We start from the raw sequence: 15022 nt of genomic DNA, 5'->3' as shown, positions 1-15022 counted from the left end.
ACCTACTATAAAATGAAGGATACTTTTGCAGCTTGGCAGTTGGAGACTTGAAGTATGTCTGTCATTCTCAACAGCACAGAATTCTGTCAGAATAATGGTCAGGAAATAAAAGAAATCTATCTTACCAGAAAAAAAAAGCAACTTTCTAGTATTATAACAGTGCTCTTCTTCATAAAAACCAATTTAGGCTGTTGGGATTTTTTTTTAAAATGCCATAATAATAACAGTCAAAGGCAACGAAAATCCATATTTGAATTCTGAAATGTAAATACCACCCAAGATCCCAAGGTCCCATATTACTACAGTGCTTTTTAATTAAGTAATATATTACACATAATGCTTATTAGAAAAAAAAATTACCATTTTCACATAAGATGTCTTACAATAAATGTTTAAATCATTATGGTTTTATTCCATTTTTCCATTTTCCATTTGGGAGTACATAAACTAATTAGTTAAATAGATCGTGACATCACAACATTATAAAATATGCCAAAAATATTTAATGTACAACTTCTTATAAACAATAGACAAATTAATCATTCCTAAAACCAATCCACATGCATTAATTAGTACCTTGTGTTAAGAAGAGCCATGAGATCAACATTAACATGTTTTGGGGCAGTTAAAAACAGGTGTTGGAGCTTGCTTGGGCATTTAATTTTACTTAAAGTTCCTTCCTTCATACAAACATATGCATGTTCATACACACACATGCATCAACTATATTAAAAAAGTCTGGAGATATTAAAATACCTGATCACCAGCAAACTTAAGAAGGGCTGCCATGGGGTCAGCACCAGGAGAAAGTACAAATATCAGTGGTGCACAAGAATGACTATCAGAAAATGCTTTTGATAAATCAAATGGAGGTGGCTCAATAAATGGACGGCCGAGGTTGTGAATGATGAATTCCTGCACCATTGGTATTATCTTTAAAAAAAAAAAAAGGAAAAAAGTAGAATTAGTGTCCTATTTTTGTGTAAGCATTAACTCATATTACTCTAAATATTTTAATATCAATTTCAAGGACAGTATTCCTGCATATAAAATTAAATGCAAGTATAGTCTCAGAGGAATCAATTATTTAGCCTGTGTAAATCTAGGCAAAAAAGATGCTCTAAGAGGGTTGAAATTGGAAGTCCTATGCAAATGATCCTTAATCTCATTTCTGTCACCACATCTGGACAGACTACTGCATTGGTATAGGAAACCAGATTTTTTTTCCTGCACTTACCCCATCTAAGTTACAGAGAGGATTTACATTTTCAAGTCTCACAATGCAAAACCTTTCAAAGGTGTTAAGGTCTTGGCTTAGAAAATTGCTGTGTACAGCAGCCTGGTACACAGCGGTGTTTAAACTTCCTACTGAAGTTAACTGGGCCCTGTACCAAAATGAGAGACAATTTATAAAATGACAGCTTAATGCTTTGATCTTGTAAACTCTTACAGACATAATTCTTTTAAATATCACCATTTATTCTATCTCTGGACACACTCTAGAATATTTTATAGTAACCACCTCCCCTTTAAAGAAATGCAGCAGTATTTGCAAACATGATACTATGATTTAATCTCTGAACACAAAATTCAAGACACGTGCAAGGTTTCAAATAGCAACATTAATTCAACCACTTTGGTCACAATCAATATATTTTTAAAAATTTTATATGTAAAATTGCTGTATTCCTAACTAGAGTTGTTAACTTACATTTCTGATGTTTCAATTTGCCATGGTTTAGCCACGACAAAATTTAGTAATTTTCATACTGCATTATCATAGGTGCTTTCAGTTAAAAAATATATAGTGGAACCAAGTACACAGAATGAGAGAAAGGGGAAAAAAGTTTCAGTAACTTCATTTCTCTTGATTGTCCTGCTCACAAACTCACCTGTGTTTATTCACTTTAAAATTTACTCTGCTTTACAGGTGCAATGTGTCATCAATTAGCATAATGCCTTAAATGTGAGAGCAGGAGAAAAGCTCTGGGCTATACTAATTTTAGGCTTTATAGATGGAGTTGCTCTTGAAAGAGCTTGGTTTAGCTTCCAAGCTCTTAACTGATTTTAAGGATATGTATGAATATGAGAATCGTTTAAAAACCTTCACAAACTGGCCTTTTATAGAGAACTGCAAGTGCACCCCAGAGAATGTAAGTTTGAAAATTTATATTTTGACTATGCCTTACTTTTTTATATACTATGCCTGAACATGAAGTCATTGTTAAGTATATTCATGTTCAACAAGAGTTGTGAGCTTCCACAAAGCCTGGAGAAGATGAAAAGTTGAATACTCCAACTTTCCTTGATTACCTGCTCAGAAATACTCTAGTAGGATGACTGGATTCTGCATGTTCAGTTCACTAGCCTACCTATAGAATTGAATAGTTACTTATTATCATTTTTTTGTTGTTCTTGTCACTTGAAAGTTAATTTCTTATATTATATAATCTTTCTAATTGCAAATTTTCATTTATAAAAAAGAAGCCTATGCTAGAAGAAGTACACATCCAGAGGAAGGATGAAATAGCAGAACAATCACTAGTTAAATTCAGAAATTGACGTTATTTAAATTTTAGAAAATTTAATGTTTATGTCCCTGCAGGCTTAGATTTGAGCATTTAAAAAAAAGAAAATCCACCTGACACTTTGGCACACACATGAAAATTCCAGGCTGGATGTCAGATAAGTCATACTGCAAGAGTTATCAGAGAAGGTGTTAAGTTTTGATAAACGAAGCAAACTTAATGTTTAGTGTTCTGACCCGATGTCACCCTAAAGTGACAGGAAAACATAGAAGTTAAAGATGTAGCATTTTACTCACATAATTTATATTTAAAGGTTCTCTATGTCTTTGGTCTTATGTTTTTGCTTTGAAAATATTCTTTATTAGTCCTGGCTATGATAGATCTTACACACTGCTACCGAAATGCTTGTGTAGCATGACATCTACCAGACATTATTTGGTAGAATGAAGCTATTCTGGTAGCCTGCAGATACCACAGATATGCAGAAATCTGTTCACTACTTGTAGCTTATTCCTCATTTCTTTACTAGTTGCATATTTATCTGCTTGCTGTCCTCACACTTAAAACTTATTTTTCAGCCTGATCTGTGCTGATAGACATTGTGGGGAAAGGCATTATTTGCAAGGTCTCAGAAACAGTTTGCTGATGTGAACATGAGCAGTGTTGGATGAGGCTCTAAAGTTTTACACTGTCACCTGCAGATGGCAAAGGCGGGCTTTGTCCACTGTCCAAATGCAAATGAACCAGATGTGGCAAAATGTTTCTTTTGCTTGATAGAACTGGAGGGCTGGGAACCAAATGATGACCCATGGTAAGCACAAATGTAACAATGTTCTTGAAGTATTCCTCCAAACTTCCCTCAACATCCCCTTACTCATTATAGTTACTAATTGCTCTGTAACAGTTCACAAAACTGAAGCCTACTGAAAGTTTATCTTACCCAGTAACCTTGAAATAGTTCAACTAGCTTTTATCTGAGATCCACAAAAATCTATTTCATATGTTTTCTGTATGATACTTTTTCCACTGATAGAAGTACTAAAGAGAACTGTCTGTTCAGATTTCTTCATATCCTGAAATATAACTTTCATGGTTTTAATATCTGTTCTTATTCTGGGTTTACATTGCAGGGAGGAACACATCAAACGTCACAATTGTGGCTTTTTATCTCTTACTAAGCACTTTGATGACCTGACAGTGGAGGAGTACTACATGCTGGAGATGACACGGCTGAGAACCTTCCTTGTAAGTGTTAACCAAATAAACTTAATGTAAGATTCAAAACTAGAATGTAATTCCATCCCTAAGATTTCCAAGCATCATCAAGGAGTGATTGTATAAGGCTAGAACATGATTTATTCTGAAGTAATGGTCTATGTGCATTATTGGCTAAGAAATCTGCACCTAAACACTTCTCAGTGTAGTCTATTGCCTAGATTTTGAAGGAAAACCTGTTTCCTTCAGAAATGTTTTCTCAACAACTCATTACAGCAGAAAAAAATACCTTTGGTGCAATAATCAACCAATCCAGGAAGCTCTATAATAAGCAGCTCTATCTTTCTCAGGAGGGACGACCAACACAGGTAAAAAGACAAATTTTGACCAGATTATTGCTCCACATATGCAGTTTTACGTGTAAATCAGTCTAATTAAGCTTTCAAACTTTAAAGCCCACTTCAAATTTTTTACACTTATCCAGTTTTACTCCTCCCCACTTCTGGGTTTTCTTGCGTGCTGTAGTGTTGACATATACAAAAGCACACAACTGAACTGCTTCAACTAGTTGATCAAGAACAACTGATCTTCAATATATGAAAATAAACCTGGTGACTCCCAAGGTTAAGTATTTAAGTTCCCTACACAACAGCCTTAAATACATAAAAATAGGATTGCGTGCTGCAGTGGGAGCAGTCTGATATCTTAAAAGGTGGACTAAGAGTGAGATGCTGTCTTTACCTAACCTGAACAGCAAATGTTCCAAGGTACAAAAGGGGTCTTGGCCATAATATACTACTTTATTTTTAAGTACAGCATATAGAAAACTTGAAGCAGCAGCTTCAGGTGGCGACACTTTGCCCCCAGGAATACTGCCACCAATAGCTTGGAGGGCTATGCACTAGGTCTAATACAGAACATGCTGCCACCTTGAAGCACCATTATCCTAATGCATCCTGACAGGCAAGCTCGTGCCCCTTCACACAGAAGAAAATCAAACTGAAGTCTCCCCCCCGATGTGATTTAAAATACAGCTAAACAGTAGGTTCACAATTTACTTTAAAAATATATTAGACCTAACCAAAAAACATCACTAAACAGAGCCCTACTGGCAAGCCTGGTGGAAGAGTTTCTGAATCAAACAGGGAATGCATATGAAATAGCTGCCAAACTGCTCTGCACCATTCAGACAGCAGTATTGCTGACCATAGCAAAAGTAGACTTGTAAGCTAGAATTAGCAGCAGATCAGTAGCTTTTTGAGGGTCTAAGTTTTGAATATAGTGGAACTAGACAGTTGAATTGCTCGACTGAAAGTCTCAATCTTTTGCTTTGCTTTAAGTGCAAAACTGGCAGAAGCATAATAAATTCTTTTGAAGAAGAAGTCACCGCAACTAGGCAGCGTCTTGTGGATAACTTTATCTCCAAGCATCAGTATAGACCACCACTGCCAGAGCCTCTCCATGCTGATCCTTCTGCCCAACATTCTGAAAGCTCATACTGCCAGTCAAAAAAAAAAAATCCAGAAGTGAAGCGTAAAGTCTGACTCTACAAGTTTCTCATCTTTATATGGTACAAACATTCATATTCTTAACTGAGTACTAATATAAAGCTGAACAGTTGTGTAAGGAAGTGTAGAAAATACCTTTCATAGGCTTTCTAGAACAGAGGTCATAACTGTTTATACTAACCCCTATCTTTCACAATATGCTTTGTCATTATGGCTAGGTGTGGACTAATAGTAGTCCCGCTAACCTGTGAATATACGAAAAATGTCTAAGCAAATAATTATATTCTGGTTTTTAGTAGGTTGACTTTTCTGGAATAAAGATTCATAACTGTAAGCACCTGTTGTGATCTGTGCCACATTCAAGCCTTATAGCTAGACACACTCAAATCAGAACAGTTCTGCTTCAAAACACTTTCCATGGAACAAAATGGATCTGTGTGTCTGCAATAACTACTACCTTTAAGCACCTCCATTATCCATAGTCCTGCTTACCATTAAATTATCTTCCTAGATCAGACATAATTTACCATAGATAATGACATCCATTTAGAAAGTTACATAAGCAAAAATAGCAGGTGTACTGAAAAAGGAAAGACACAAAGTTTGTAAATCAGTCTCAAGGAGGAAGTGCTCCTGGGATTTTGGGGTGTATATTGAAACTTAACAAAAGCTAAAGGCCTACACTTCTGTTTTAAAAAGCTTTTCATTACAATTTCAAACTTGCTGGGTTTTTTTAAAATCTCATTAATTCCTATTTTCTACTGTTGTCAAATGGATGTAGACAATGCAGTTGAAATGTGTACTTGCAAGTACTTTTGATTTCTAAGATGGAAAGATCTTTTTGAATAAAGTGAAAGTTTCATACGTACTTTGTCTGGTCTTAGGCAGCGAATGATAAGCATCCTTTGGAACTCCCCCAACTTGTCTTTCCACTCTGCAGGAAAATCCTCATGCTGGGGATCCTAAAACAATACCTATTTCAATATTGTTTAAAGTGTTTGTGAATTACCTACAGTGAGAGTAAATGATCTTTTAACTTGACACATCAATCCATGATGTATTTTTTCTTATCTACAGAAATGGGGTTGACATGCTTAAAGCTTTTAAAAGGAAAAAAGCAAACTTTAAAAATACCTTTATCTAAAGAAGCTTCTCTTATAGCAGAGAAGTTACAGTAATTTTTAAGTGTTTAAAAGATAATAACCATAAGGTTTTTTTCTAGAAAATGGAGAAGGAATGAGGTGGAAAAAACTGAAAATGCACTTTACACTCCATCTGTCTGCCAGAATGGAATTATAGTGCCAGTCTTCAATATTGCAATGATAACAATATAATTAATCACAATCACATTACAGTATCACATGATAGCTGTGAGTTAGGCTGCATCTGATTGCAGAAAATGAGTGCAGGAAAACAAGAATTGGAAAATTGAGTTAAACAATGCACCAGAGAACTTGGTTTGTAAATGGCCTATGAGTAATACAGCTGTTATGTTGTTATTGCAGTTATTAGATTGGTAACAGCAGTCACTGTCTGGCATGCTAACATCTTACTAGATTGCAGTACAGTGCCAGCGAGGTATAGCTTTTCAGAAGCTGACATTACAGCTCTGCTGGTGAGCCTCTTAGGCTTGCCTGTAGAGGGCTGGGTGCACAGGTATGCAGACAGACATGCACCCACTGCATTCTGAGCAACTTTGATTTGGCAAATCAAATCATGACAGAGCTCACATTCTGCTAAGGATCTGAAGCCTGGCTCCGTCCTTCCCCAGCTTCTAGGCACTTAGTTTCAGATCAGAATCCAGAGTGCTGATAGGAGAAATAGGTGTCTCTGACATCTATAACAGCTGTTGAAGAATTCAGCTAAAAATTTGCAAGCTTTGTAGAAAACTGAGTGAATTAGGAAGTGCTGAGGAGTGAAGGTCGCACAGAAGACTCCAATGACTTGTGCTACTGTGCTGAAAACTCTTCATTTATCCATGAGAAGAGATGCATCAGTAGCTTTGAGATTAAGTCAGCCAGATAGAAGAGAACGGAGTTTCAGTCTGTACTTCAAGATATGCAATACAACTTCAGATAAAAATACACAGTATCCTTGAATCAGGGAGTTGAAGTCTTGTCTCCCCTACTTTTAGAAAAAAACCTGATCTACAACAGTAAGAAAATAAAAGCGCATCTCAAACTCCCTTGAGTACACATATTCAGTGTATGGTTGCTGATGACAAAATGGGTCAAGCAACACTGATTTTGTGCCCTCTCTAACACACTCATACATCCATGAAACTGTGTGTGCTGGTTTTGGCTGGGATAGAGTTAATTGTCTTCACTGTAGCTGCTAAAGTGCCGATGGCACATTGGTGCTTTAGTTGCTGTTAAGTAGCGGCAGAGTGTTGCTAAGTAGCACCTATATTAGTCAGGGACCTTTTCAGCTTCACTTCCCATGTTCTGCCATGTGGGCAAGAGGCTGTGTGGGGTGGGGCCACAGCCAAGACAGCTGACCCCAACTGGCCAGCGGTGATGTCATGACCAGGGATGTCATAACCAGGGATGTTGGTGTGCAGGGGGGTGGTTGTGGCTTGGTGCATCACATGCTGTTTGTTTGGGTTGTTCATTCCCCCTTCCCCCCAGCTCGGGTTTCGCCTCTCTCTTGTTATTCTCCTTTCCACTGCATTATTACTGTTGTTGTTATTATTGTTTTATTTTAATTATTAAACTCTTCTTATCTCAACCCATGAGCTTTCTCACTTCTACCCTTCTGATTCTCTCACCCATCCCGCCGGTGGGGGAGTGAGCGAGCGGCTGGGTGGGGCTAAACCACAATACTGTCCTTTATTTAAATTTGTGTGTCACTAACAAGACAGGAGAAAAGGCTGATTCCATATTACTGGGGATAAGCTATACTGGTGATTTAAAAAAAAATAATGTAGCTATCAAAAAGGAATCTTCCCCAAGACCCATTAACTAGCACTTTGGAAAAATCCTGTGCATTGACATGAAAGTAGTAGTATTAAAGCTAGATTGGTAATGAAAGTGTTTCACGTAACAAGTAAAAGGCATAGCATCTCTTCTATATCAGGACAGTGATAGATAATGCCATTCCTTTTGATCTAGCACTCAAGGTTCAGTAACTGAACGTTCATGGCTTCTGTGTTGCTGTTTATTAGATTCTTTATCAGCTAACGCATGACCTGATTCAATAGAGCTCATTCTATTGAATGCCACTTAAATGAAGGAATTTCTATTTATTTCGCTTTGGCTGTGTGAATGCACACATAGCTGTCACACACACCTTGAATCTTCTGAAAGGCAGCACCTTTCATTTATATTAGGCATTGCTTTAAAAAGCAATAATCCCAAAGTGTGATCTCTTTTTCAAATGCCATCATTTCTCTGTTCATTTTCCAAGTGACTATTTCTCAAAGAAGAATTAAAACACTCAACTTGCAGTATCTTTTTGTAAATGCCCAAGGAAAGCTTTATCTCTGCTATTCGCCTGTTTCCTGCAATCTGGACAACTGAAAGAGCTGTAGCTGCTTAGTTTTGTTAATGTCTCTCACTGTACACTTATGAGCATTTATGAGCATTTCCATTCAAAAATCCATTCTTTTCCTCTCTGCATACTTTAAGCCCATTTTTTAAATAGCAAAGATTTCTAAATCCTTGACATTTACAATTAATAAAACACAAAATTAATCTTTTTGAAATGGGTGTAAGAATTTCTGGGTCATTTGACTGAATATTGGTGATAAATTTTCATCATTTAAGTTAACGGTGAGAAAAGTGGTTAAATGGACTAGAACAAATGGACAGTATTATGTGAACATGGAAGTGGTTATGGGCAGATATGGTGCAAGTAGGGAAGAAGGATAACTTTTAAAATAATTTGTTCAGGAGGTATGTGTACGACAAGCTCTTTACATATCTAGAAGCAGAAGGGGGGAGTATGATAAAATAAAAGGAGGAGTTCAGATTACAGATGAAGCAAGTGCCCAAATGGGGAGCAAATTTCATCTAAAGAATTTAGATTTTAAGGAAACAGAGATGAAGTTAGGTAAAGGCAAAGTCAGTCATTAATTGATGTATCAGGTCACTGTGAGAATAGGGAATCACAGGTCTCGAATCCTATTCCAGTTTCTCTACGTGGCAATAATTGTTTTTTACACTTATCCAGGAAAGCAGCGTGCTACGTAATAGCATGAAAAGGCATCCTCAAAGCATAGTAAACAAATGTATAGACTGACAAGGGACAGCGGCGGCCTTATGTTTAGCAAATTTCACTATCACCTTACTACTGCAGGTTTTGTTGCCTTTTTTCCATCCAAATTCAATTCAAATCATGATTTGCTATTCAGAAGCAACCTTACAAATTGGCAATACTCTACTACTACACACCATTTGCTTAAATATTTATGTTCATATATGTAAGAACATACCATGTAAAATGACAGCACTTTCTTTTCCCTGAATAAATATTTTCAATGTGCTAATTAGCTTATGAATGCAAGCAATCAGGAATGTTAGCATACCAAGCTGTCATACACCAATTTCCATCCATCCTTCAGTCGCGTAAAACCCTTACGAATGTTTGTGAAGCATGGTAAATCTTCTAGTCGACAAATTTCATCCCATGATTTTGGAGGAAGCCAGGTACATGGATTAGAAAAAGGATTGTCCAAACCTATTCCTCCAGTCAAAAGAAATTTCCACTCGTTCTCATTAATCTACAACGAAAAACACTGCTCTCAGGACTAAATAAATAAAATCTAATGTGTTTAGTACATTATGTAGGAAATCAGTAATTTATCTGAATTCTTGCATTAGTTCAAAAAGCTTCTCTATAACTACCAAAAGCTTATTTCCAAAGTATTTAGTGTCTGGTTTTCAGATAAACATAAATCTAAGGAATCAAAAACCCTAAGATATGAGCCAGTTCAAAGACTTGTCTCCATTCCTAACCTGGGGAATGAACAATGTTAACTGATGAGATTTTTAGACCCATTCTTCAAATCTCAAAATGTTTGAAGGAATACTGGATATATAGAGAGCCATGCACTTTGCAGCCTTTTCGCATAATGCAAGTCTAAATATGAAAAAGAAATACCAGCCTATTCCATGTCTCACTCCTTTCTCAATACTCCTTTATCTCAAAATTTCTTTGATGGCTTGAATTTGCAAATTGAAGTCCTTGTGAATGGGAGAACGGTGTCCCATGATTATTACTGTCAGCTCCTGAAAGAATTCACTTCTACATATTCCCCAATATAAAAATTTCAAAAGTTTCTAAAATTTTAAATGTTTCCATATTACCCTGAAAGAAACAACTCCAAGCAACCAAAAGTACTATTTTGCAGATGATACAATTAAAATGTGTTATTTCAATATGAATTTTAAAAATCCTGTAAATAAATGTTTTGTAAAGAATTACCAGAAATTAATAGAATTTAGTTGGTACAAGCATTTGGTTTTGAGGAATTCTATGCAAAAATAAACACATTTAGCACCTCAACTGAAAAAGATGAGTAGTTTCTTAAATCAATGGTTACAATTAATTTTGATACACTTTTAGGACTTGGAATGCATCACAGTAAGATTTTGCGAAGTGTTCACTGTAGTGAGTAACATACGCTGGGCTTTGGATTCAGTAATGTTTAGAAAAACTGTTACCATCTAGCTCAGTTTTGTCATACCTGTTTGTTATATATTTATTTTAGAGAATCTTTTTCAATGTTTATAATTGTTATTAAAATGAAAATAGAACACCACAAAATAGAGGCTTAAGTAATGTAATTATATATATATATTTCAGTTCTTATCCTGTATGTTTCTATTACTGATAGTTTGTATATGCAATGTAATATATATATATAAAAAATACCAAACTGCAAATTATGTTAAATTACTGACCAGTCTTTCATATTTCAGGAGATTCACAGTTAGACAAAAAGAGAAGAGCAGCTTATCTTTTTCAAACAGGGAGCGACAGACATTGACATAAAGTGAGTAAGTAAAATGATCCTTGAGAATCTTCAACCTGCATGTGTTGGTAAAAGAACAACCTCCCATTAATATCACTCTACAGAGTATTTTCCTTAATAGACTATAATACAAATATATTTAAAACTGTGATTATCAATAATTTCCCTTAAATACAAAGCAAGGAGGCCATCTATTGTTTTATAAAGGTTTAAGTTTGAATACCTTGAATACCTAGTTAAAATAAGGAAAAGTCCATTCAGGTGGTTAGAAATGCAGTTTCTGCAAACTTATGACAGAAATTCAGCCTGAATTTGCACAACTACTTCAAATACTTCTTTCAAGGGTGTAACAAAGATGTGGAGAGGTACTACAGCTTTTTTCCATGTAGCTAGGTCAGCAGTCTCTTGGCAGGGAGCTATTCAGAGGGTATCCCTGCACTTCAGACATAAGATAATTCAGAAACCTAAGTGTGATCTCTTATAATTGAAAAGTGGAAAGCTTTTGACAGAAAATCAAGACTGAGAACAAGCTGTGTTGTTTGATCTGTGCCTCCTTTTCAGCCTTGTGTTTGAATCTATTTTTGTTTTCTTGCATTCAGCTAACAAGAAATAGACCATTTTAAATAATACTGCAGTAATATATAAAAGCTCCTCACTTTTTATGAGCATTTTAAGGCCTGTCAAAATTACTGATTCCTCGTCAGTTAAATGGATATACATACTACTTACACACAAAGTACTGACACAAAGATGGCCATGGGACAAAATGTAAACTTTTTCAAGTTACACAAGTAACATGGTTTGCATGAGAAAAGAATGATTAAGAAAAAAAATCTCAGCACGGGCCTGTAGTAAAAATGTCTGACTAGTGAAGACAGCCCAAGACAAACAGTCTTATGTGAATTATTAATTCACAGAGAAATTTCCGTGAGTGTCATCTTCTGCCTTCACTGGGCAAAATTATAAAAATGGGCTTACAACAATCTTTCCCTGGGAATGCATACTGTCAACTGGGATTCAGGTCCTGTATCTTTATATTTCTGCAGGCAGAAATGTTCTGATACAAAATGAGATTATTTTATTTATTGCTTACTTTAATTTAGGCATACAGGGTCTTTCTGAGATGTAAAAGAGCTAGGTTTACAGAACACAGATTGCCTTATTGGTCAAAGGCTTGAATGTAGCTTCAAATATAAAAACCAAAATATGAAGCTCTGGCTTAAATGATTAGTAGCAATATCTTTGATAAAATAGTTATGTTAGACTTAGATTGCCTAAAGCTTGACCTAATTCTAATGAAAATATAACCTTCATAACCAGTATGCCACTAAACTGAACACTACACATTAAACTACACACTAAGTACTACCTTACCAGGTACTACAACTTACTTGTATTTAAATAAAGTATAGACAGTAAAGGATAATTCAGACATTGCCATTTGCAATATTAACTAGAAAAATGTTCTATATACGAATTGGGAGAGTAGTTTCCCTCTCCCATCCTTTACTCATTTGATGAACAGACAAGTAGCTAAGTAACAGAAACAATGTTCTGTGATCTAAAGATCAAATAAAACCACTGAAGTAGAATTTAGTAATTGATGTGATAGAACATTGGAAAACTTTCTTTAAACAATCTCTGTGTAGATAATTAATTTCAAGTGTATATTTTGAATAATCCTAATCTGATCATAATAGTGAGGTCCATCGCAATTGTAATATACATCGCATTATTATATGTACATATACACTATTGTAATTTACAACCACAATTGTAAAATAAATTCAGATTGTTAAAGATTGCAGTTTCTACTGTTCTCATGAACAAGATGGAAGAGGGAGGGACGCCTTAAGTATAAAACAATAAACAAACTGAATTTAAAAAGTGGTTGGGTTAGTAATTACTGCCTTGCACACTCTACAGTCAAGAGCCCCAGTCACAAGACTTCATTCTCTCTCACCAGTTGTGTGAAAAAGTTTCTTGTCTGTTTCTTGAAGACAAAGTTACTACATGAAAGTAAATATAAAACCAAAGCAAGTGGACCACTTTTATCTGACTGATACTTTGCAATTTCACACACGACTTGAGGTAGCAATTACTAAATAGAAATAGTGGAATATGTTGCGCTTGTAATATATTGTAACATTTTGTTTCTATGAATAAATTATTTTCCAGAAAAATTTCTGACATATATATGTACAAAAAATATCTCAAAATGCAATGCCTGAGGCAATACACTTTGAAGAAATGACAGTAACATTTCTGGAGTAACTATGAATACATCACCAATTACAAATGGCGAATTATCACTCTTACCTTGTTTGTAAAACCTCTGATTGCTCCGAATTATCTATAGACATGATGAAAAGGTTAATAAACCACATGAGTGAATACTGGTACATTGGCTCAATGTTGGCTAGATCAGCAATAGAAAAAAACAAGATTGATGAATGGATAGCAATAGGACGATAGCCCATACGAGTAGCATCAATCATCTTTTCTGTCTCTTCAGCTACAGCTTGCTTTTCAGAAATCTCATTAGCCAGAACTTTGGAAGAAGACAATATCTTGATAGCAGTTTCATCTTCCAAAATATTTCCTTCTGAGGCTGAAAGAACTTCTAAAATCTTGTCTTCTATTTCTTTTAGCTGCCTAAAATAATATACAAGATTTTTCACATATGAAAATCACAGCTGTTTTCTGTTAATTTCTATAAAATAAAACAATATGTAGATTCTATTCAAGGTATGCAACTTACATAACAAACCCTTAAATTTCTGAACAAATTATCCACTTTCAGACTAAAAATGGATGGCAAAGGGAGGGGTGATAAACCACTTCGAATACTGCACGTTTCATGTTTTGACCCATGGGGAAAGATGCCCTTTGCCATGTACAATCAATGCAAATCTAGCACACAACAAAAACATTTCTAAAACACAACCAGGAATATCTAATCAAAATTTGCGTGGACAGCAAATCCTACTCCAACATCATGGAAAGGATGCATAAAACCAGGACATGATCAAGAGTTACATTTTGCAATTACACAACCCAAAATTCAGCTCTTTAACATTTTATAATAATCCAAAAAACAGGAAACCATGTCAGAAGAAGAAAGGCACAACCAGTAGGAATATGAGGAAGAGCGCACATCCAAATCAGCCTAAAAAACAAACAGAAGCCTAAGTTTGGGCTCTCAAAAATAGCAGTCTTGAATTTCCTGTTAAATCTAGAAAAAAAAAAAAAAAGGCCTCTGAAATGTATTTCCCATGGTGGTATTTCCTTAAACTGCAATCTATTTCTATCCCTAGCAAGAGAAGTTATCTTGATACCTTTTATTCTCAGCCCCTTGAAGGATGAGGGCTTGTTTTTCTTCTTCAAGATCTGGCCTTTCTTTTGCAACTACAATTCCAAGAAGCTGATCCTGCATTCCTTCTGAAGTTATCATGAAGTTCAATAATGTTACCTGTTGGAAGAAATATTTTTTTGGAAGGTAGCGCAGTTATGGCCAGATGCAATTAAAATGCTTCTTCATTTACAAGATTGTAATGTCATGTCATATGCTCAACCAGACTTTGAGAGTAAAAGAATTGCAGCTGAGGGTTTAAGATTACATGTTGGAAAGCTAACTCCAGGATTAACCCAGAAAGTTAACCATAAAAGGGGTGTGATGAGAAAGGAAAGAATTCCATTCTGTTCCTCAAAATTACACTGAAATTTTACATATCAATGTTTCAGGTGATTGGTCCATGAACAAACATGCTTACATGCAAGAGGGATCTACCCATTCA

At 35.5% G+C, this 15022-nt stretch overlaps 2 protein-coding genes across 2 annotated transcripts in view; one reads left to right on the top strand and one right to left on the bottom strand.

Moving 5' to 3' along the window:
• DNAH7 (dynein axonemal heavy chain 7) overlaps window positions 1–15022 on the bottom strand; it is a 122273-nt gene that overhangs the window by 12115 nt on the left and 95136 nt on the right. The window contains exons 50-55 of the mRNA XM_075093902.1: window positions 14564–14697; window positions 13545–13880; window positions 11155–11281; window positions 9777–9971; window positions 6121–6213; window positions 757–933 (exon numbers count right to left, since the gene is read on the bottom strand). Coding sequence (XP_074950003.1) covers window positions 757–933; window positions 6121–6213; window positions 9777–9971; window positions 11155–11281; window positions 13545–13880; window positions 14564–14697 — 1062 coding nt within the window. The remainder of the gene's footprint in view (window positions 1–756; window positions 934–6120; window positions 6214–9776; window positions 9972–11154; window positions 11282–13544; window positions 13881–14563; window positions 14698–15022) is intronic.
• LOC142057011 (baculoviral IAP repeat-containing protein 5.1-like) lies at window positions 2016–5287 on the top strand. Its single transcript, XM_075092494.1, has 4 exons — window positions 2016–2153; window positions 3230–3339; window positions 3659–3773; window positions 5084–5287. The coding sequence occupies exons 1-4, from the start codon at window positions 2016–2018 to the stop codon at window positions 5285–5287; spliced, it is 567 nt and encodes a 188-aa protein (XP_074948595.1).

The sequence above is a fragment of the Phalacrocorax aristotelis genome, chromosome 5 (assembly GCF_949628215.1).
Source record: "Phalacrocorax aristotelis chromosome 5, bGulAri2.1, whole genome shotgun sequence".
Classification (NCBI taxonomy): domain Eukaryota; kingdom Metazoa; phylum Chordata; class Aves; order Suliformes; family Phalacrocoracidae; genus Phalacrocorax; species Phalacrocorax aristotelis.
The sequence above is the reverse complement of the archived record's forward strand: the minus strand, read 5'-3'. Positions and strand labels throughout refer to the sequence as shown.